Source organism: Dermacentor variabilis, unplaced genomic scaffold (assembly GCF_050947875.1).
Source record: "Dermacentor variabilis isolate Ectoservices unplaced genomic scaffold, ASM5094787v1 scaffold_13, whole genome shotgun sequence".
Lineage (NCBI taxonomy): Eukaryota > Metazoa > Arthropoda > Arachnida > Ixodida > Ixodidae > Dermacentor > Dermacentor variabilis.
This window is the reverse complement of record NW_027460291.1, coordinates 41,693,467-41,715,267: the sequence shown is the minus strand read 5'-3', so window position 1 is coordinate 41,715,267 and position 21,801 is coordinate 41,693,467. Positions and strand designations below refer to the sequence as shown.

The 21,801-nt window shown below is 44.6% G+C and overlaps 1 protein-coding gene across 1 annotated transcript in view; it reads left to right on the top strand.

The window, feature by feature from the left end:
* The window catches only part of LOC142566708 (endoplasmic reticulum transmembrane helix translocase), a 311,329-nt gene that overhangs the window by 264,243 nt on the left and 25,285 nt on the right, over positions 1-21,801 (top strand). Inside the window, exons 20-21 of the mRNA XM_075677546.1 lie at positions 7,822-7,939; positions 16,000-16,196. Coding sequence (XP_075533661.1) covers positions 7,822-7,939; positions 16,000-16,196 — 315 coding nt within the window. The remainder of the gene's footprint in view (positions 1-7,821; positions 7,940-15,999; positions 16,197-21,801) is intronic.

Sequence of the window (21,801 nt, the reverse complement as noted above, 5' to 3'; positions counted from 1 at the left end):
GTGGCCATGTTGTCCCTACAAACTTCTTAATCTCATGCGCCCACCTAACTTTCAGCCGCCCCCTGCTACGCTTCCCTTCCCTTGGAATCCAGTCCGTAACCCTTAACCCTTCCGCTGTCGGACCTTTCTGGCTGTGATGCACCCCCAGTGTCGGCTTGGTTTCAGGGAACGAGCATAACAGGGAATGAAAATAGCAATTTATTTTTGATTATGATTGGTATACAAATAACATAACCAATGCAATATGCACATTTCAGTGTTCCGCAGCTGTTGTTAGTAAACATCATCATCATCAGCCTGACTATAACATCCATTAAACATCCAAATCTGACGATGTGGAACTCACCTCTTCCTCACATGAAAATGTCCAAGTCCGAATCCTAGCTCGGCTCGTATTCTGAATCGGAAGAGCCACCGCTCCAATGAGCAGACGAATGTCCCACACGCTCAGCCGGGACCTTCGCGCTCCCGACCTCCCCGCGCAGAGAGGATGCGCTTTTCAGTCGCCCGCACAACGGAGAGAAATGGGACGTTGTGTGATGAAGAAGACAGAGGGAGATGGAAAAAGGCTAAAACAAAGTTCGAAGGGCTTTACATTTACTGCTGCAAGTCGGAAGTGAGGGTGCGGCGAGAGAGCAAAAGCAGCAATCGAGTCACTCTTTTTGGAGAGGCAACGGCGTGTGCCCCTGAACTTCATGCGCTGTAGCAGACACACCAACAGAAGAAAAATAAAAACCTTCAAACCAGCGGAGATGGCAGAACAACCCTTGAACCCATAACCACACGCGCGCGATGCATGATCCTGCGAATGTGGAGCCACCGCGTCACTCAGCAAAGAGAGAGGGGCGAGTGGCAGTCACGCCGTAATCTTCAATACATGTACCAACACAGGTCGGTGCAAAAATACGAACTTGTAGAAAGAGTCAACAGATGGCGTGGCCAGTCCAGGAGCGCCAGCTTTGCGCTCAGACGCGAAATTTTGAACGCACGATAGAGAACGTACCAGTACGTCAGTGACACAGTGGCGGGGAAGCACGAAGACATACCGGTACGTCCGTGACAGCGAGAGGGTTAATGACCATCGGTTATCTTCCCTCCTCATTACGTGTCCTGTCCATTCCCATTTCTTTTTCTTGATTTCAACTAAGATATCATTAACTCGCGTTTGTTCCCTCACTTAATCTGCTCTTTTCTTATCCCTTATTGTTACACCCACCATTCTTCTTTCCATAGCTTGTTGCGTCGTCCTCAAGTTAAGTAGAACCCTTTTCTTAAGCCTCCAGGTTTCTGCCCCGTACGTGAGTACTGGTAAGACACAGCTGTTATACACTTTTCTCTTGAGGGATAATGGCAACCTGCTGTTCATGATCTGAGAATGCCTGCCAAACGCACCCCAGCCCATTCTTATTCTTCTGATTATTTCAGTCTCATGATCTGGATCCGCAGTCATTACCTGCCCTAAGTAGATGTATTCCTTTACCACTTCCAGTGCCTCACTACCTATCGTAAACTGCTGTTCCCTTCCGAGACTGTTAAACATTACTTTAGTTTTCTGCAGATTAATTTTTAGACCCACCCTTCTGCTTTGCCTCTTCAGGTCAGTGAGCATGCATTGCAATTGGTCCCTTGAGTTACTAAGCAAGGCAATATCATCAGCGAATTGCAAGTTACTAAGGTATTCTCCATTAACTCTTACCCCAATTCTTACCACTCCAGGTCTCTGAATACATCCTGTAAACACATTGTGAATATCATTGGAGAGATCGTATCTCCCTGCCTGACGCCTTTCTTTATTGGGATTTTGTTACTTTCTTTATGGAGGACTACGGTGGGTGTGGAGCCGCTATAGATCTCTTTCAGTATTTTTACATACGGCTCGTCTACACCCTGGTTCTGTAATGCCTCCATGGCTTGAGGTTTCGACTGAATCAAACGCTTTCTCGTAATCAATGAAAGCTATATATAAGGGTTGGTTATATTCCGCCTATTTCTATATCACCGGATTGATAGTGTGAATATGGTCTGTTGTTGAGTAGCCTAACGGAATCCTGCCTGGTCCTTTGGTTGACAGAAGTCTAAGGTGTTCCTGATTCTATTTGCGATTACCTTAGTAAATACTTTGTAGGCAACGGACAGTGAGCTGATCTGTCTATAATTTTTCAAGTTCTTATAACATGTTCTTACAACACTATAAATATGTCGGACAGCTTCTAGTAGAAATCACTGGAACACGGGAACGTCTTCATAACGTCAGCAGAAGAAACAAAGGACTTTCCGGGTGTCAACCTTCTGTGGAGATATCACGTCCTTCCAACACATAAAAGGCAACCTACAAAGTCGACTGAAGGTAAAAATTGCTGGCTTTCCCGTAATCGAGAGTAGATGTAAGTATGAAATGGCAGACGGCAAAGCAGATTGGTTGGAGATGCTACTAGCTACAATCTTAAAATGGGTGTCGTGCATGTTCACAATGGTACACCCCACCACACCTCACCTTACTGTGCACTGGTCCATTTGGACACTGCCCATCTAGAAGAAGAAAACCGGCCGAAAGAGGCACGACAGGCAGCGAAAGATGCCAGGGAGACCAAGCAAACTGCCCAGCTAGAAGGAAAGCGCCTAAAGGAGGTGCAACTAAACATCTCAGAAAATCTCGATTCTTGCTCCGTGATCTCAGCGCAAGAGTTCTCATGTTGGGCCACCATTGAGCAAAGTGCTGGCTTCACAGAGCATTCGCTTGCCAAGGCACACTGCATGACTTTATGCTCTCTCCTATCTTTTTCCCTTCCTCCATAAATGAAAAGCAGCACATCAGACGCTTGCGGCACCATGCTGCATCTTGGCGAGCGTCGCATATTGAAGGCAAAGCAGCGCTTCAAGATTCGTTCGGCACCACGCCACGCGCATCTCAGTGAGCGTCGCACATCGAAGGTAAAGCAGTACTTCCAGATGCGTCCGGCACCACACCACATCTCGGTGAGCGTCGCACATTGAAGGCAAAGCAGTACTTCCAGATGCGTCCGGCACCACACCACATCTCGGTGAGCGTCGCACATTGAAGGCAAAGCAGTGCTTCGAGATGCATTCGGCACCACGCCACGCCGCATCTCAGTGAGTATCGCACATCGAAGGCAAAGCAGTACTTCCAGATGCGTCCGGCACCATACTACATCTCGGTGAGCATCGCATATCGAAGGCAACGCAGTGCTTCAAGACGCGTCCTGCACCACGGCACGCCGCATCTTGGTGAGCGTCGCACATCGAAGCCAAAGTAGTTCTTCCAGCTGCGTTTGGCACCATGTCAGTCAGCAGCTCAGCGAATGCCGTAGATCCACTGCAAATTCCACTTCCCAGAATTGAAGTGTGTTGTGTCCGGTATCTGCCCTTTGAACGTTGCGGTTGCAAATAAAAAATAAAACTTCATCGTACTAAAAGTTACAGCTTGAGTGATACTGTGAAGAAACGTTAGGGAGAACTGAGAAGGAATGTTTTTTGTAACTTGTTTGGGAGTAACTAGCGTATGTAATGGGCCATGAACAAAGGGTGGGGGGGATCCGGTTTTGTTCTCGCAACTTGCCCGGATGATGGCCCTCGCTTTTGGCTCAAGGTCACTTGAAGGTCACTGATAACGTGAGCTAAAAGCATTTCATGCTTAAAAAATAAACTATTACCTTCGAGGGTTCTTTCAATTGCTGGACATTGGAGTAAACAATGCCTCCATTATGTACACCAAACATCTAGCTGCTGAGCCCGCTAATTCTGCTCTGATGTCGCTGCAGTTATGCCAAGCAGTCACACGATTTCTTATTGGAAATGAGAAACCTTGCAAGTAAGAAATAAGCCGAGAGCAGACCACAAGTCTTCGACATATGTAGATGCGCATAAGAATGTATGCAAGGCAAGAAGCTACCGCACACCAAATTACAAAAGCTCCTGCTCGAAGGAGGTGTGCAAATTGTGCCATGTCAGAGCTTGAAATCCGCATATTTACTTGCCACAACATTTGCAATGTTCAGTTGTGCTTCCCTACTTCAATATATTGTTTCATGGAAATTCACGGTGAAAGTGGCCAAGAAGCCCATGTAAATATTCGGTACCATTAAGGTACATAGGGAAACATATGTCCCAGAGAGTCACATATAAGCTACAAGAAGTAAATTTTTTAAAAGTGTTCCATAATTGTTTGGAAGGCCCAAATGAAGAAAAAATTACAATACAGTGAAGCCCCATTAAACCGTAGTTGGCTGGAGCTCGGAAAAAGTATGTACTAAACGGTAGTACTGCTTAACCGAAATAGCATGAGATCACCCACTTACCTGTCAAAAATGTAACTTGGAGACAGTGCAATAAAAGGGGGAAAAACATGCAGTATTTATTTACGTCGTGCGACAACCGTGTTATTTTTGTTTGATGCCATAGCGGCCTAGCAGCGACGACAGCAGCCTCAAACTTGCTAAAGTTGTGAGTTGGCTTTTCAGCCAGCCCCCTCTTCTCGGCAAACACTCACATGGCAGATTCCTTGTTGGCGTTGCATATTCTCTGTGCACAGGCGCGGTAGCGTTGCAGAAGTCGCAGGGCACCTTTTCATTGTGGGGTGCTGTTCTCGTCGCGACGATTGCATTCATGAGGCTAACGTAACATGCAGCTTCTGCCACTGTCGAGCCTGAATCACCCATGCTGTCGCTTTCCGTGTCGTCCTTATCACTGTCGCTAGGCGACACTTCGGCAACAACAGAGGCAACGATGGTGAAAAGTTTGACCTCGTAGCCGACATCTCTTCGTGGTTGCAGCAGCGCTGCCGAGCAACTTCTTCGCATTCCAAATGACACACACCGTAGTCAACAGTAGACCCATGTTGCATGCCAGCGCCGACTTCATGTCACGTTCGATAGCATGAATGTCTAATTTTTCTTCTATGCTGAGCACCCGGCATCTTTTTTTATCCGAGCTTAGTAATGACGCGAGTCCCCGCTTGCACGACGCCACAATGCTCTCTGGCACGCCGCAGAAATGACGTTGATGTTGATGTGGCTTCACATGCAAAAGCACAGGGTGCTTGGAGGCCGTTGTTCCGATCTCTCAGGCTTGTTCTGCCAGGCCGCCCGATGGAGACAATGCACCGCCATGTTTGTGCGACGAAATGTGAAAACACTACACGTTAACCAACACATACGCAGAAAGCTGGTACGGTTTATGCGGATACAAAACACATTGTGTTCAATTGCCGCCGAGTCGGGGATTTGACTTTACTACTTTTAAAACGAAACTTCTGTTTAAGTGGGTACGGTTTAACAAGGTTTTACTGTACATCGATAATTGCTTGGCTCATTCGCTTATGTACCTAAGGGGGTTAAATCACACTTTTCTTTCACACACAAAAAATCTTAACTGAGACAAGGTGCAAAATTTCAATATCAAGTTCCAAAATGTTGCACTTTAAAAGAGCCTGATATAGAGAACACAGCTTTATGCACCCTACCCCTTTTATTCCACATCTATACCACCTCTCACGCGGAATTAAAGCGACTGACAACTGCCCAGAATGTGTTGTGAGACATTGATGGAAATTAAATGACCATGACTTATATAGTAATGGAATCGAGCACGCTGTTCACAATTTAAGTAGGTATTGTAATTTTAAATTGGCAAAGAAAGTCCTAAAAACCAGTAAGTGGCGAGGCCTGGCGGTGAAGTCTTAGTACTTCATATGTATTCAATGCGATTACTATATGTAAATTGGCTGTTGTTAAGTATAACGTAATCATTGCTTAAAATTGGAGTTGCTATATTATTAGGCACTTGCACTTTATTCTATGCTTCGGAAATAAAAAGCACACGCATGGCTACAGCAACTGGCTGAACTGCACATCGTGTGTAAAAGTGTCATTTCATTTTCAAATCAATTGGTGTGTTTTTTTATTGTTTAAATGCCAAAGCAGTTGAACAGGAAACCATGAAAACATGGAGCTATTATCGCAAAAATGCTTTAACTCTTCGAAAGACATGTTTCACAGTAACATCGACTTGATAAACAAAATAATACTTTCTCACACCTACGGCCGCACTTGTCTGCATCCTACTAATGCCGGCATATAATTGCTATCGCGCTCACCTATCACTGTTTTCAGCATGCTTCCAGTGAACAACTACATCTTCACTGCAGATAGGAAAATTCAGATAAGGAATGTTCCACGGCATTTTCCGCGTTAACACTTTGTGATTAGACACTATGACTGGTAAGCTTTCCATTGCATTAAAATAAATGTGTACCATGAAAATTGGTTGTTAGTCCCTTAAGGCAAACTGAATTTATTAATCTTTGCCCGATAGTATGCCAAGAAGTCAAAGGCTTATGGGCGTTTTTTTATTTCAGGCACCTTGAGATTAAGGGCTGAACTTTTTTTTTTTTACTTGGTTGTTCTTAAGTGCTGCACAATTTACAAACTAGCGTATTCACCAATTTTTTGCCTTTGTTTGAAACTGGAAGGCAAATTAGAAAAAGAGGGCATGAAAAATAAGGTTTGGCCTATTTTTTTTTTCTTTAAATAAAATTTCCAACTTCTGCGAATTAGTTGAGGACCATCTCTTGATGAACTTCCTGCAAAAATGTGTTGCTGTACTCTAATAATAATAAAGTAGAACCTCATTCATACATTTTGGGAAAAAATTGCGAGAAGAAACATACTAACCGGGAAAATGTAGGATCTGAAGTAACTAAAAAATTTGACAAACTGAGCTGTAGTTGACTACGTAATTAATACAAAGCGTTGCATGGATCGGTGCAGCACGAGACATGAGACGCCGACATGTGTCGAGCTGGCGTTTTGTTGTTTTCCTATTGCGTAGTGTTCCGAGACAGCGACGGGAACTCGAAACGAAATCCAGCTGGTGGGCGACTGGATGCTGGATACCATCAGAGTGAAATGTGGTGTCACATCGTGCTGCCTGTGGTAGAGAACGGTGGCATGTTTGGGTTATCACCCACTAAAAGTCAGCAGTATACTTCCGGCGGCACTGGGCCCCACTGGCTATAAAACACATTGGTGAAGATGCTTATCGCAATAGGGTTGGCGGCGATGGCGGTGAATGCGGTATGCGACCACACTGGAGGAGATTTGCTAGTACCGAAATAAGAAACTGAGTGTGCACTGGCGTTTTCACTTGGTACAGGTTGGCAAGTATTGCAAGGAAGCTGATGCAGTGGGTTGGTTAGTTAATCTTGACTGATTATTGTATTGAGCAGAATAAGAAATATAGTGTGACTTACTCCATGCAATAGTCAGCAACATGCATTTGGTTGCGTCACCTTAGAGTGCATCAGCATATTTTTAAACTCTGGCTAAATTTAGCTGGGACACCCTGTATATGTGTGTGCTGTATGGCTTGTGTATGAGTTTGAGTACTTTATAGTATATGTTGTTGCAATGATCAGAGCTAGTCTTGCATAGGGAGAACGGAGCATTTCGGTTGTAAGGCTGCAACACATTCTTGTCGTGATAGTAATTTAAATTTGAATGTCTTGCTATCGTAATTAAATGTGGTACACTGTCAACTCTCATTACAGTTCTAATTTTTGGCTGTGAAAAAGTTTTTTGCTCGCTTCGTTTCTCCCTAAAACCTTAATTTGTTTTCAGGAAGGTGCATCATTTGGGAGTCACACATTTGAAGTAAAAAAGCTTGGGTTACTTGATGCTCCAGATTTCTTTTTTTATGCTTTTTGAAACTATGCTGCTTGTGAGAGACATCATTGTGTATTTAGGGCTGTGCCACTTTAGCTTGTGCTCTACTTGACAATAGCAACACACACATCTCCCATTGCAGAGGCAGCTACAGAAGCTGCTCAAGGACCTGGAGGAACAGGACCAGGCACAGGTGGTCAAGCTCGGTGATGCTAGTATTGCAGCACCTTTCACCTCCAAGCTGTCCTCCATCCAGTGCAGTGAGTCACCGAGCTTGTTGGCCAGAAGAGTTGTCACACATTCATTGCATTGTGGAGGATTAAGTGCTAACTTGCCTAACGGATCCTGAAAGGGATTTCACATAGCTTCACATTGAGAAGTATCAAAACGAAGTTGAAGGGGGAGCTGAAATTGCTTTGTTATTAAGATCTTGATGAGGGCTAGGTGGGTCATATTTATAGCTGAGGTTGAACAGTGCGAATAAGTCAAGGACATGAGGAAACAAATATCACCAACAAGGGCTGACTGCCAACTGGAAATTTATTTGAAATTATCCAGCCATTTTATACCTTTTCCAGCATAAGCATGCATACAGCAGTCGCAAATACATCTGAAAAATCAGATAGATTACAATCTTTCATTCAAAAAAGCTACCGTATTTATTCGCATAATGATCACACTTCTTTGTCAAAAAATTTACGCAAATTCAGGGGTGCGTCATTACGTGGGTTAGATTTCCCGCAAAAAGAATTTTTTTTTCTTCCTGCATTTGCTGCGGGATGACAACAGGTCAACAAACAGGCGGCTTTCGCTGTAACAGTGCGGAACACCAAAACAAAAATGCCGGCCGGCGGAGTAAGCCGAACACGATTTTTTTTTCTTCTCGCGAGTACATTACATGCATTGAAACAGTTTCTTCCATATCAGTAATGAATAATATTAATATTGGCAAGTTTGCGGCAATAACATAGCCACGTCCACTTTGAGGGGGCAGAAGCAGAGATGGGCGCACTTAGCTGCCAGTGATATAGAAACACATGGCGGGTATGCTGTGGAAACTGGCATTTGTCTTCACTACTATCCTAATGAAGTACGTTTCCGCTAAGGGTGGGCTAATATCTTAGCTGTGTTACAAGTGTCGACATATGAATAAGGTACACTTCTGACGTATGAGTGTAAACGTGGCTACTATTGTTGCCACTCGTAATTTGCTGCGTGCCCACGAGTGCAGAAGAGAAGAATCGAAAGGCGCCTTTTTGTTGTTGTTATTGACCACAACCATTATGAAGCCTACAAATAATAAAGGCAAGGCAAGTTTGGTTGTAGCTTTTTTTTTTTTTCATGGAAATGCGGAAAGTGATGACAGGAATGAAATGGGGCATCTGCTTAAGAATGTTTGGTGCGTGTAGACCGCCTCGTATGTCTTGTGAAAAGTCGTTCGCGTAGCATTTGACAGATGTCAAGTGCGATCATCATTAGCTAGACTTGGCACACAACATATCACTGCGGCAAGTTCGGGGTGCGATCATTACACGGGAAAGAAAAAAAAACGAATTTTGCCGACAATATTTAGGGGTGCAATCATTGCTCGAGGGCGATCATTATGCAAGTAAATACGGTATTTATTTTACCGACAAGGCAAGAGAGGGAGCGCTTACACATTTACCTCCTTCCTTGCTAATTTAATAAGCCTCTATTATTTCCCTTTCCCCCTCACCTTTTCCTTTCCCAATAAATCTTCTTTTTTTTTAAATGTGGGAGTGCAGGAACACTTGTTACAATGTCCTGCAAGATGACTCCCATAGCCATTCTTTAGGTTACTGCTGTGCTGACGAGCTCTGTCATTGAAACACTGTCCCGTTTGCCCTATGCAAGTTTTTTTTAATCTATCAGATGCCGCTGAGCATGTCATGCCTTTACCAAGTTGATGCGTGTTGGTGCCTCATGCCACAACGATTCAAGCCAGTTGGGCATGTCAGAACTTCACACCAAAATGCCTCGCTCGAAGAAGCTGCTGATGCAGGCTGAATTTGAGGAGTGGCTACTGTAAGCTTGCCGAAGCCGCCAAATAACAACACATGTCTTGGGCCTCCTATGCTCCACCAACTGGACGCGTGTTGGCATCTCATGCCACAATGATTCAAGCCAGGTGGGCATGTCAGAACCCCACGACAAAATGCCACGTTTGAAGAAGCTGCTGACACAGGCCGAATTCTAGTTGCAAAAACATAAGCTTGAAAACACTCTATAAATGACAGCACGTGTTTTGGGCTAGCTCGTGCTGCGCCAGTGCGACATGCATCGGCATCTCATTCCGCAACGACTCTCTCTTGGTGGACATGTCAGGACTTCCTGCCATAATGGCCCGCTCGAAGCTGCTTACACAGACCCAAATTCGAGGAGCTCAACCGTAAACTTTCCTAAACTGCCGAAACGACAATGTACGTCTCAGGCCACATGTGTCCCATCAACTCGGCTCGCGTGGGCATCTCGTGCCGCAACAATTAGCACCATACTTTGTATTATGTAGATGTCAACTACAGTTGGAGCCTGTAAAATTTGTTAGCGGCTGTACCGTATGTTTTCCCGGTTAGTACACATTCTATCTCGCATTCTTTTCCAAAACTTATCAACGAGGATTGATTGTGCAGTGCAGTCCAGTTTTAATGACATCAACAAAAACAAATATCCATTCGTTATAACCGATCATCACTATGTCTGGACTGCTGTAAGAAAAATTTACCGAACATACCTTTGTAGCTCCGAAACCAAATTTGCCATTTGCACTAAAAATAAACATTGGAGAAAGTATGCTGTGAAAAATAAAAAGTTTATTTATACATTTAAACAGCACGGCAAGTTTTAGGTATGCTGAAATACCGTATTTACGCGAATCTAACACGCGCTTTTCTCTCGAGAATACAGTTCCAGAAATTGCGTGCTCGTTAAAATCGAGTACGATCCTAAATCTGTGTTACCATATCGCCATCGGCATTTCAATATGGCCACTTCGTACGTGCTTCGAGCTTAGCTTCCTCCATGTGGTGTAGTATGTGTGCTTTGGTTAGTCCACTGTCTGTCATTCCGTTTTGTGCGTTTGCTCTATCAGCATGGAAGTGCCGACTCCAAAGACACGCCGAGTGTTGATCACGATGCAGCAATTAAAAGTAGAGTGATCACATGTGCAGAGAGAGGCGGAAATCGGGCCACATCACTGGCGTTCGCAGTTCCCCAAACTTGCATGTGGGTCTGGCTCAAAGAGGAGAGGTGTTCTACTCCGGTGGCTCCCGTGTAGGCATGACTGCGAGGCCCCTATCTTGAAAGTGATCTGCGTTAGATACAGTATACACATCTAGGCGCACCACGCTGTGTTCTCGTCGCTTAGTTCCCATTGAAGCGAGAGGCCACACAAAGGTAAATTCGCTTGCTCCTGTTACCGCACTTTTTCACTCCAGCATTCTGATAAAACGTTTCCGCAGTCATTGAGTGAAACGTGTTCATGTTTGCTTGTGCGCGCGTAACACCATGCTTGTTAATTTAGTTAGTAAGCGAATGTTTAAAAGTTTATATACGGCCAATAAAACTGCTATCCTTACTTTTCGTATAGCTGTCTACTAATTTTCTATCGTAATCATTGCCTCGCCTTTCGGGCAAAACTGCAACTTTTTTTATTTATTGCAACTTTAGTACATTGGCAGTAAATCTGTTTTTCCAAACGAGAAAATGTTATATTACTGTATGAAATAATGAGGTGCGCGGCACTGTAAAGGACTTTTCTTTCTTTTAGATCACGGCATATGAGTGCGCATTGCAATTGAGGGCTTTTTTTTCCCAATTTTGGGTCACAGAAAACGGGTGCATGTTGCAATCGAGGGCGCGTTAGAATCGAGTAAATGCGGTAGTCAGAAATCTTCACTTGCAAGAGTATTGCGGAAGTTTCAGGCTCACATCTGGCAGTGTGCATCACATCCAGCTGCTGCACGAACACTGGTGGAAATAATTTAACGTGCATGAAATCAATGAGCGACTCAGTCGATGACAGTGCACTTTGCGTAAACATTGGGGTCAGTGCCAAAACCTGCCATTTGTCAGTCTCGTTGTCGCTGTCGCTGCTCTCGTCGCCTCCGTTGCACAACGCTAGCATCTGTCACAACAGCAATCGCGTTGTCAGACGTCTCTTCACAGAACAAGGCAGCGCTATCTGCACCCAGAAACGCCTCAATCGAAACACCACCTGTTTTAGTGTCATTACCGACTTCCACTGTGTTGGTTTCACTGTCATGGGAGGGTTTTGCCCTGGCACACAGAGCCCACCTTTTCCATTGATCGGCATGGCCCTTGGTTGCAGCCGTCTTGATCACAGCACTCCTGTGCGTGCTCATACTATGAGTCTTGCAAAATTTCCAGCTTTGTCTCAAGCGATGAAATATTGTGCTTTGTTGGCGCCATCTTCTATCCCCTGCTTCACTGGCTTCGGGGTTGCTTCCATAGCGCATTGGCACGCTTGCTGAGGGAGAGAGACAGACAGACAGACAGACAAAGAACTTTACGAATGATCCTGAGGAACCGCGTTAGGGTACCTCCCTTTTCAGGGAGTCCCCGTAGCCGTCGCGGGCTGCACCCACGTCGGGGTCGGAAGATTGTGGTCCTCCGCCCTGTTGCAGGCCCTCTGGACAGCCCGTAGTTGCTCTGAGAGGTCGCCGCTCTTCAGGGCTGCCTCCCAGTCAGTTAGAGTGGTTAGTGATGAGCCGCGTAATGCAGGGCATTGCCAGAGCATATGAGATAAAGAGCAGTACGCCTCCCCACAATCTGGACAGTGGACATTAGGCGCCAAGTGACTGAATCAGCCCCTGGAGGGGAATCACCCCGTTTGGAGCATGCGAAAGGCCGAGGATTGCGGTCTAGTAAGTTTATGATGTGGTAGCGGAAAGGCCTGCCGAGCAAGTTGATAATGTGCCAAGATATCATGGAAGGTGAGAAGTGAATCCCTGTACAGTCCTAAGTCGCCATCCGTGAGTCCACCTGAACCGCTGCGGTGTGTAGGACCTCGTGCACAGTCATGGGCCAACTCATTGGCATTAACAACCTCGGAGTGCACATTGATTCCCATATGGGCCGGGAACCATTTGATGATATGAAAACCAGCAGCCCCTTCGCTGCCGAGGATGGTCGCCGCCTCCTTTTAGATCGAGCCAGAGGCGAACGCTCAGGCTGCAGACCTGGAGTCTGTAAAGATATTGGGACATAGAGGGTCCTTCAGTGCTGTAGCTATAGCAAGCTGCTCGGCTACTGTTGCAGAAACCTTCCGCACGAATGCTGAGTTAATGAGAGTGCCATTGGAGTCAATCGAAACTACGGCATAGTGATAAGAGCGCTCGTACCGGGCGGCGTCAACGAAACATGCCAGATTCAGAGTGGCCGCAGCCACTTCTAACAGGGAACGAGCCCGGGCTACCTGACGCCCTGCATTGTATTGAGAGTGAGAGATTGTAGAAAAGACCAAAGGTTGGGAGCTGCTTCTCCTTTCACTTTTTTTGCCCCTCCTCTCTGGACACATACCGAGCACGAACGTGGGCCATGGGGATGCGAAGCAGCTAGTGCTATCTTGTGGCGCGTGGCGTCAACCCGCAATGCTCTCCATGGCTTTCGCAGTCAGCACGCGGGCGGGACGTGCTGTGTGGTAATGGCAGCAGATACAAATTCGCGCAATAAAACTTTTCCCCCATCTCGCCATCATTCATTTAAGGGGAATTTAGCAACGTAGATTTCACGATTATTCCTGAAGTTGTTTTTACTGCTGAAACTTTGAAAACCTTGAATTAACCAAATTTGGTATTTTACAATGTTTTTCGCTGCAAGTACAACTCCGATATTGAGGTTTGATTGTTTTTGGTTTTTCGAATATTCAATATATCTGAGATATACACCAGTGCAGTGCCACATCTTGCCTGCATCACGGAGCCCCTCGTGCTTAATGTTACCTAAGAGAGTGTTTCACTTTGTTTTTGGTGCAAAAGGAGTGCATAGCACACTAGAGATAGTCCGCCTCCACTGGCACAGTAGCTAGCTCACTCACTGCTAGCACCCCCTGATGTTGGCCAGATGTAGGAATCGCACACATGGTACTCCAAAGCAGCCCTTTGCAGAAGTTATTTACCCCTACAAGCGATCCCACAGCCAATCACTCATGAGCCACCCGTTGGAGCATATTTGTGACAAGCTTGCTTTCCGTAACAGTCTGCGGCCTGTTATCACATCAGCTGGCAGCGAACTTTTGTCATGGCCAGACCATTGGCCATTGCCTAGCCCATTAGGCCTAACTGAAGTTGCGTAGTCGGATTTCAGTGACTAAAGGTACGGTTACTGAATTAATGCAGATCTATTCACAGTGGTCGCATGACCCTCAGGAAGACCATAAACCGCCTTGCCAACGAAAGTGAGTGCACGGGATGACCAATCGTTGCATGTTCACGGCCGCAATCTTTGTAAAATATTTTACAGTGGCTCCTCGTTCCGAACGCCATGTGTAGGCGCACAACGGTCTGTTTTCATAGTTTCAAGCAATCCGTATTGGGCTAAAAAATATAGTGTGACAGCGCTCTAACCCCCGGCTGCAAACCCAATTAACAGGTGGCAGACGGACGTGGATGAAAAGAAGGGGAGGTGAGGCAGGCACGTGAACTTACCGTGGGCCTTTTTCACATTGTTAGATGACAACTTTTTTATATTTTGACATAACTGAGTTGTGTGTCACTTACCCGTTTTATTGTGGATGCTGTATTTGTGTATTGTATTCTGTTCATCATTGTATTATCGTTGAACTGTTGCATTGTTTTTCATTTGCACTCTGGATGTATTTTGTATATTGCACTGCATGTCTACAGCCCATGTTTCATGCGGTCTCCCTACACTAATGCCCAGAAAGGTTCTATAGGAAACTGTATAAATAAATAAATTTGCTGTACCTTGGAATGGCAATGAACTATGACATCCTGCCACTTCTTTCCCGTCAGAAAACATAGCATTTGACTGTACCACAGAGGCTGATCGTGGCATGGAATAAACTGCGTGGTGGCACTAAAGTGTGTGAAACTTATGACAAGTCTGTATGCACCGCCATTGCCTTTGTCCATTCCAGATAATCCACATTGTGTTGTTATTATTCTTTGTTTTTGTTAACTCTTGCCAGTCCATGCAGTCATGTTATTTATTCATCATGGTAATGCTGTGAAGTAACTGGCTGAAAATGGTTCAACTGAGTAATAGATTTGTATGAAACTAGTAACCATGTGTCTGTCCTCTTCAGTGCGTACTGTCACCTCCCCTCATATGTAATAACCTGACAGGGGTACGTAAGGAAAAATAAATGATGAGGATGAATTATGGCAGGGCTCTTGTGTGTAACTGGGTGTATGGCATGAAAAAAGAAAACACAGAGGGAAGCTAGTGTCATGTCAAATGCAAAAAGAAAGTAATGACTAAAAATGCGGGCCAAAGAGTGCTCGTCATGGTGCAGCTGTGAGCAATGCCTGTCTACAAACGGGCTCTTGTGTAAGGACAGCCCAGCTGGGGATGCTTGTGAACACATTTCAGTGTCGTTTTCCAAGGTAACTCTGAGACAGCCTAGTTTCTTTAGTGCTCATAAATCAAACAGTTCAAATGTTACTATTTGTTTTGTATATCGCCTTCAGAGCACTGTGTGTACATCACTCGTGGAATGAAACGCGACAGGGAGCATTTAGTAGAACCCTGCGAATGTGCGAAGTACTTGGGAGTACCATGTCATGTCGCTAGGAATCTGGTCACCAAAGGTGACGTGGACTCCGATCTAAGCCAAAATTAGTTAGATGTGACACGAACTGCAGCTGGTGGAAACGAAAGTATGCGCATTAGTTAGCCCTAAATTGATGCGTTTCATTCCTTGAGCACTGTACATGCCACAAGAACCCCCTAGAAATCAGAATCATTAAAAAATTATGATGTTTAAAATGTGTTGCATTACATACATCTTGAGACACTATGACTGGAGCATTGCTGGAAAATTGATAAATAGGCACTGTGTGTGTTGCAACATATAGATCTGAGTGTTTTTTTGCAGTATGTGGTCATGCAATGGGTTTTCTACATTCGTGATTTTGCATTATGGTTATGTACATCAGGACTCGAATGGCTCGCTGTATTCTGAGTATGCTGCATGTAAAATAGTCTGTTGCATTTCTTTGCCCAATTCATTTCTGAGGGCTAAGGCATGGAGTACATATCTGTGGACAAGAGCCCCTGAAAAAATGTGTAATCTATTGTGCTGCAATAAATGATGCAGTCTGCCACGTGATCAAGCAGGGCCGGTGCACACTAGTGACGACCCTGCAGATGTTCAAGATCCTAGCACTGAACGCCCTAGTGCTGGCATACAGCCAGAGTGTGCTCTACCTGGATGGCATCAAGTTCAGTGACACGCAAGCCACCCTGCAGGGCCTCCTCCTGGCTGGATGCTTCTTCTTCATCTCACGATCAAAGGTAGGGCTACGCCATGTCTTCTATATGCCATGACTCTGGCAGGCATTCAATTTTATGAAATGAAAAATGCAGCATGTCTCTAATTTCAACAATCAAAAAAAGCTGAAACTTGCCGAGTTGTACCCCAAGTTGTACCATACAGAATGGTAATTTGTGCAGCTCCAACAGCTTTTTATTCCTATTGGCTATGGCATGTCGTCCTCTGAGCCGTACTTTTCGCACTGCAATATTCAGGACAGGAGTGGAAATAAAACAACATGTGAACTCAGAGACATACTTTATCAGAACGAAAGGTCCCTCGTGTGTCCATGATCATGTTATACTGTTAAACGTTGATATAACGAACCTCGATTTAGCAATATTCCCCCCTCGATGTGACTATTTTCATTTCCCAATCTTAGTTCCACTGAAAACCAGGTACTTTTTTTTTTCCTGATTTAAACAAGTAACTTTATGATACAGTTTCGATTTAACAAAGTTTTTGGCAAGTTCAAGCATGTACTTGGGGCCTGTATGGCTGGCTGGTAAATCTAGCCAAGTACTATAAAAATGTTGACCAAGGCAGATGTTATTTGCGAGCTCCCTTCCACATGACAAGCTTGAGTGGCAAAAATGCTGTCGAAGCAGACGTGCCGGGACGCAGTATACATCTGGAAAACCGGGAATTCTCAGGGATTTTGAATAGTCTGAAAAAACTCAGGGAAAACTCAGCAAATTTGTGCTTCTATCAGGGAAAATTAGCTCTCATTTTGTTGATAGGGAATGAAAGTCGCCCTAATGCTGGCTCGAGTAAGAGAGAGGAGTCATAACGAATTGTCTTTAACGCCGTGTCGTCGGTTGGAGAAGTTGCCAGCGTACAATCAATGACTGATTTTCCGGACGCCCGAATTTTGGGACATGCCCGATAATGCGGATGGCTTCGCGGCACCACCACGTACCCCATAGAGTCAATGTATAAGAACATCTGAAATTTCAGACACAAGAACCCTTCGTCGTCTGATTTTCCGGACTTTTTGCCGTGATTGCAGGTCCGAAACGGCAATAATCAAAGCCACCACCACCGTTTTGATTATCTTGCCACCTCGAACCGGTGCTCTCGCACGCAGATCTGCTGGCAGCCATAGCCACCATCGCAGCAATGCGAGGCCTAGCTGCTTCGACGTTCCCTATTAAGGCTCTTGCCATTAGGTGCCGTGTTTTTCATTGAAAGAATTCACTGCTGTCAGCAATGGCACTGACTCCGCCTCTGTAATCCTCGCGATCGGCTTTGAAGCTTAAGAAAGTACGGCGTGTTACATAATGCCGGTTTTCGAAAGGCAGCTTCGCCTAAGCATAGCAATGTTACGCAGCGAAGCATACGTTAAGTATTGCGGTGAAGCTTGACAAGCGGGGGAAGGAGAAATTGGCACGGGGCACAGTACGTATTCTCTAATTATACACGCGTGCACCCACCTTCTCCTGTCACAGTACGAGCACGGATATGCCTAATAAGTGTACTGGCAGGCCTTCAGAGCTTTTTCTGACATGCCTGTGGCGATTTGAGCCCTTAAGGACTGCCCGATTTTTTCGGAACTTCTGGTGGCCCCTAGGAAGTCGGAAAAATTGAACGTTGACTGTACAACTTACCTAGAACATGCTACAAATGGTCCATGGGGTGAACACATGGCAGAACGAGGACGAGAACAGAAAGGACCATTGCATTGAAGAATGATCGGGAAATTAACTGTGCTGCCTCTTCTTCGAAGGAGCTTGGGCTCAAAAAGTGAAGTGTTGGCTGACACCGAGATGCAGGTGACCCTCATCCAAACCAAAATAAACTCTGTAAAGCAGTGAAACGCAACACTGAGGCATTGTGCGTGGGCTGAGAGTATGTCGGCACAGTTGAGATTGACTTACCAGCTGCTGAGAGAAAATCTCACTTGTGACAAAGTTCGGGCCTAATACCAATGAGCTTGCTATCAGTTGATGGAAATAGCTCATTTTTGAAAATATTTGCTTCTGTATGCATCTCTTTTTAGTCGTATTTGAAAATGTACGACTCAGTTTGCCATGGGATTTACCATATTTTTTTTTCTAATATATTTTATTCACTGTGCATTTTACTAACCCCCTCCCTTTTGTTTTCTGTTTGGATAAAATAAACATTACTCCTCGCTATTGAAACTAGATTAAGTCATTTTTTTATCTTTTACATGCTTACTAGAGAGTCACAGCATCGGGCAACATGATGTCAGCCCGTTTTGACATTAAACAAAGTTCTGTATCACTTTGGGAATTTTGCAAAGACATTCAGGGAAAACCTGGAAAACTCAGTGAATTTGAAGATAACTTGGTAGACACCCTGTATACAGGAAACACTTCTGCGGCATTTGTCACATTAGTAAACAACTTGTGGAAGCCACAGGGTCCATGTCAGTGCTCGGAGAAACACGAGCGCTGACGATTCCTTCAGTGCATGGGTTAATGCGTGAGAATGTGATCAAGCACAGTGCTAGGAGCGGAGACATGCCCTCTCGTCTGCCCTCTCGCCCTAGCATGTACGTCTCCTCCTCTGCTCTTGCTATCCATACTTAGGCTGTATCTTGGAGGTAATTTGCGGCAAGGGCGAAGGGCGAGACGGTTGGCACTTTGATGTTCATGGGGTTCCTGCGAGTATAGTATTAGCAGTCACGAAATGTCATGTTTCCAAGACACAGTGCAAAGCTTTTACTTGTGTTGTGACACTGAGTGTTCATGGTCGTCAAGTGAGACCTGTTCAAGTTTGCCTGAGCACATGTGACACCGATGAAACCTTACTTAGTGTAGTTGTCTCTTGGCTTTCATGATCAACGCTCCACCTTTCTGACGAAGCTGTGGCATATTTCTTTTTTTCTTCTCAGGCTGAACACCTGTATCTTTTTACACTTTTGAATTTGCGGATGCCATCTGATGATGGCTATGGGCACTAAGCGCAGTCAGCCATGACATCCAAAATGTATGGTGCCGTGCAACACAACATTGCAAATGATGATCCATTGTCTCAGTGCGACCTGCACCGCATGCGCTGCCACTCATAACTATGCTATTATGGCCCGACCTTCTTACGACTTGTTTACAAGTGCTTATTAACAAGATACTGTTCACCAGGAATGTTCTGCGAATATGTGAATTCATTTTTTCTGCTAAAACTTTAAAACCTCAAATTAAAAAAAAAATTTTCACTGAAGTACAACTTTGTAATATAAAGCGTCGACTGTATTCATCATAGGTGCACCTGTTTGAGGCAAAGATGTAGCAATGTATATAGTCATCACTGTCACATCATATGTCTGTGTTGTACGTGCACAAAAATTGTACTATGCTCTGTTTCTTGCTGCATTAAATCAGTTGGTAGTTGGCACTTTGTGTATATCCTTCCTTTCCTACGTCCCATCTAGCACCCCAAAACAATGTTAAGGTGTATTCCTGGAGTTTAAGGAATTTTATTGTAAATTGGTTGCATTATGCATGCATCTTTGCATAAATCCAATCGAATTGACTTACATTGTTTCGATCCTGGCGGGACTGACAAAATTTATCGAATTATCTGGCAGGTTGAACTGAGAAAGATGCGGAAAAAACGTCGGAACACACCACTGATTATTATGGCAGCATTTTCCAGATTCTAACACTCCCCTGAATCAAATGGATGCCCACGTTTTATGTGTCCAAAGTAAAAAATTAACGTTGAAATGACACAAAAGCTCCTAAACAAAGTAGACATATAATGGGCACCCGATTTCTTAGCAAGAAAAATGTGGAAGAGTTTAAGTATTTCACCATGGTGGCCAGTTTCCTAAAATCAGCTTTGCTGCATGGTTTTCAAAAGTCAGCTTCGCCACGATACATTTGTGTTGCACAATAAAGCACGTAAATGTCGAGAAGGCAGTTTTGGTGTAGTGTCCAATTGCACCTTGCAGAGAATTGTTGGCTCAGTTTTCTAAAAGAAACAGGCGCTCATTAGAATCGAGCAGATACCGTAATCAGACATTGTGAGCTATGGTTATTGTTGCTTGAAAAGTTTCCTAGGGTAGGCCGGAAATAGGAGTTTCCGACGGGAGATTTTTACATGTGCTCAGCACATCCACTCTCCCCTAAGCTCCATCGAGGCAGATGCTACCGCTAAAAGGGTGATTATTGGGGGGTCGTCATAGGGGTCAGGCACTTTTAAGCTGTCTGGTAAAGTTGGAATTATCTGGCAAAGACCAATTTTAGGATCGATATAAGGAATGTTTGGGCCCATAGAAATGCATGAGCACTGGCCGGGACCTTTGGTCAGGATCGAATTCTTGAGTTGAATTATAGAATTCTTGACTCTACTGTGGAAAAGCTAATCATGCCAAAGCATCTGATAGTTATGAGCAGTGCACCTTTGTTGCATACCATGTAAAGAACTTGGCTGTCTTTTTTGGCATCGCATGCATTGCAAAATAATGTACACATTTAGTCTCTGCCTGTACCTTTAATAGGTCACACTGGCAAGCATGGCTACTGTCCTTATCTGGTTTTTCTAATTTCAAATTAAGGCCACCACATGCCATAGTATGGAGGTTGCTGCCTAGTCAGCTTTTCTGTCAGCCAATCGATGGGATGATTTTCTTTTACTATGGACTTGACATTTAGCAGAAAATGTTTACATGCTCTGAATAATGAAATGGCATATTGTAGCTGCAGTGTTAATGTTCTGTAAAAAATAATGGTTAGTTTGACTGTTTCTCCTTCTTATATGTATGCCTCTGATTGTATCTACTTCTAGATATGCATAATGCAGAAGGTGGTTTGTCTATGCAGTTCCATTATGGCAGTTTCAGGCGTGCATTTCCGTTTTCTTTGTTATAATTGAACGAGCACAAATGTTACAAATGTAAGACTTGTTATGAATTGCAAGATAGTTTTCTTTGTGTGGCCATCACTTCTTCGATTTGGATACCCTTTGTGGACTGTTAGTTCATGGAGTGCAGCACTGTTGTGATGTGTATGACATAACCTTTGCACTCTCACTGTTTGTTGCACACACACTCACTGGACAGGAGGTGCAGCCAAAGTGCTGCAGCCAAGCAGACGACTGCAGCCAGCTTGTGGCCTTGTGCCAACAATATTCAGCAAAATGCTTTTGCTGTCCACAATGCCAGTGGCTCATTTTTAAGACAAGGAAACACCTGCATTTATAAAGTAGCATGCAAGTAAAATTTTTTAGGTGTCACAATATGGTTATAACGGGCTTCTGTTAGACCTTTCTTCCTGCCTCTCGCTGCTGTCCATATGTCAGGGCTTGTGTCAAAGGGTGTTTTTCTGTTTTTTACACCACTGTAGTTGGTCACGCTTCTGTTCCAGTAGCTTCAGACCAGTGAGCAGGCATGGCCATGTCCCAGCAAATACTGGCTGCCGCAGAGCCCGACCTTGTGTGTATGTGTGCACTACAGTTAAAAGCAAAACAATGCTTGACCACATGGAGCAGTTTTCAAAGCAGCCCAAGAAACACTGTGCCGACGAGAAAAGACACTGCAACCATAACGATGTGCCAAGTACTGTATTTACACGATTGTAAGTCGACTCGAATGTAAGTCGACCCCCCCATATCGCTTGA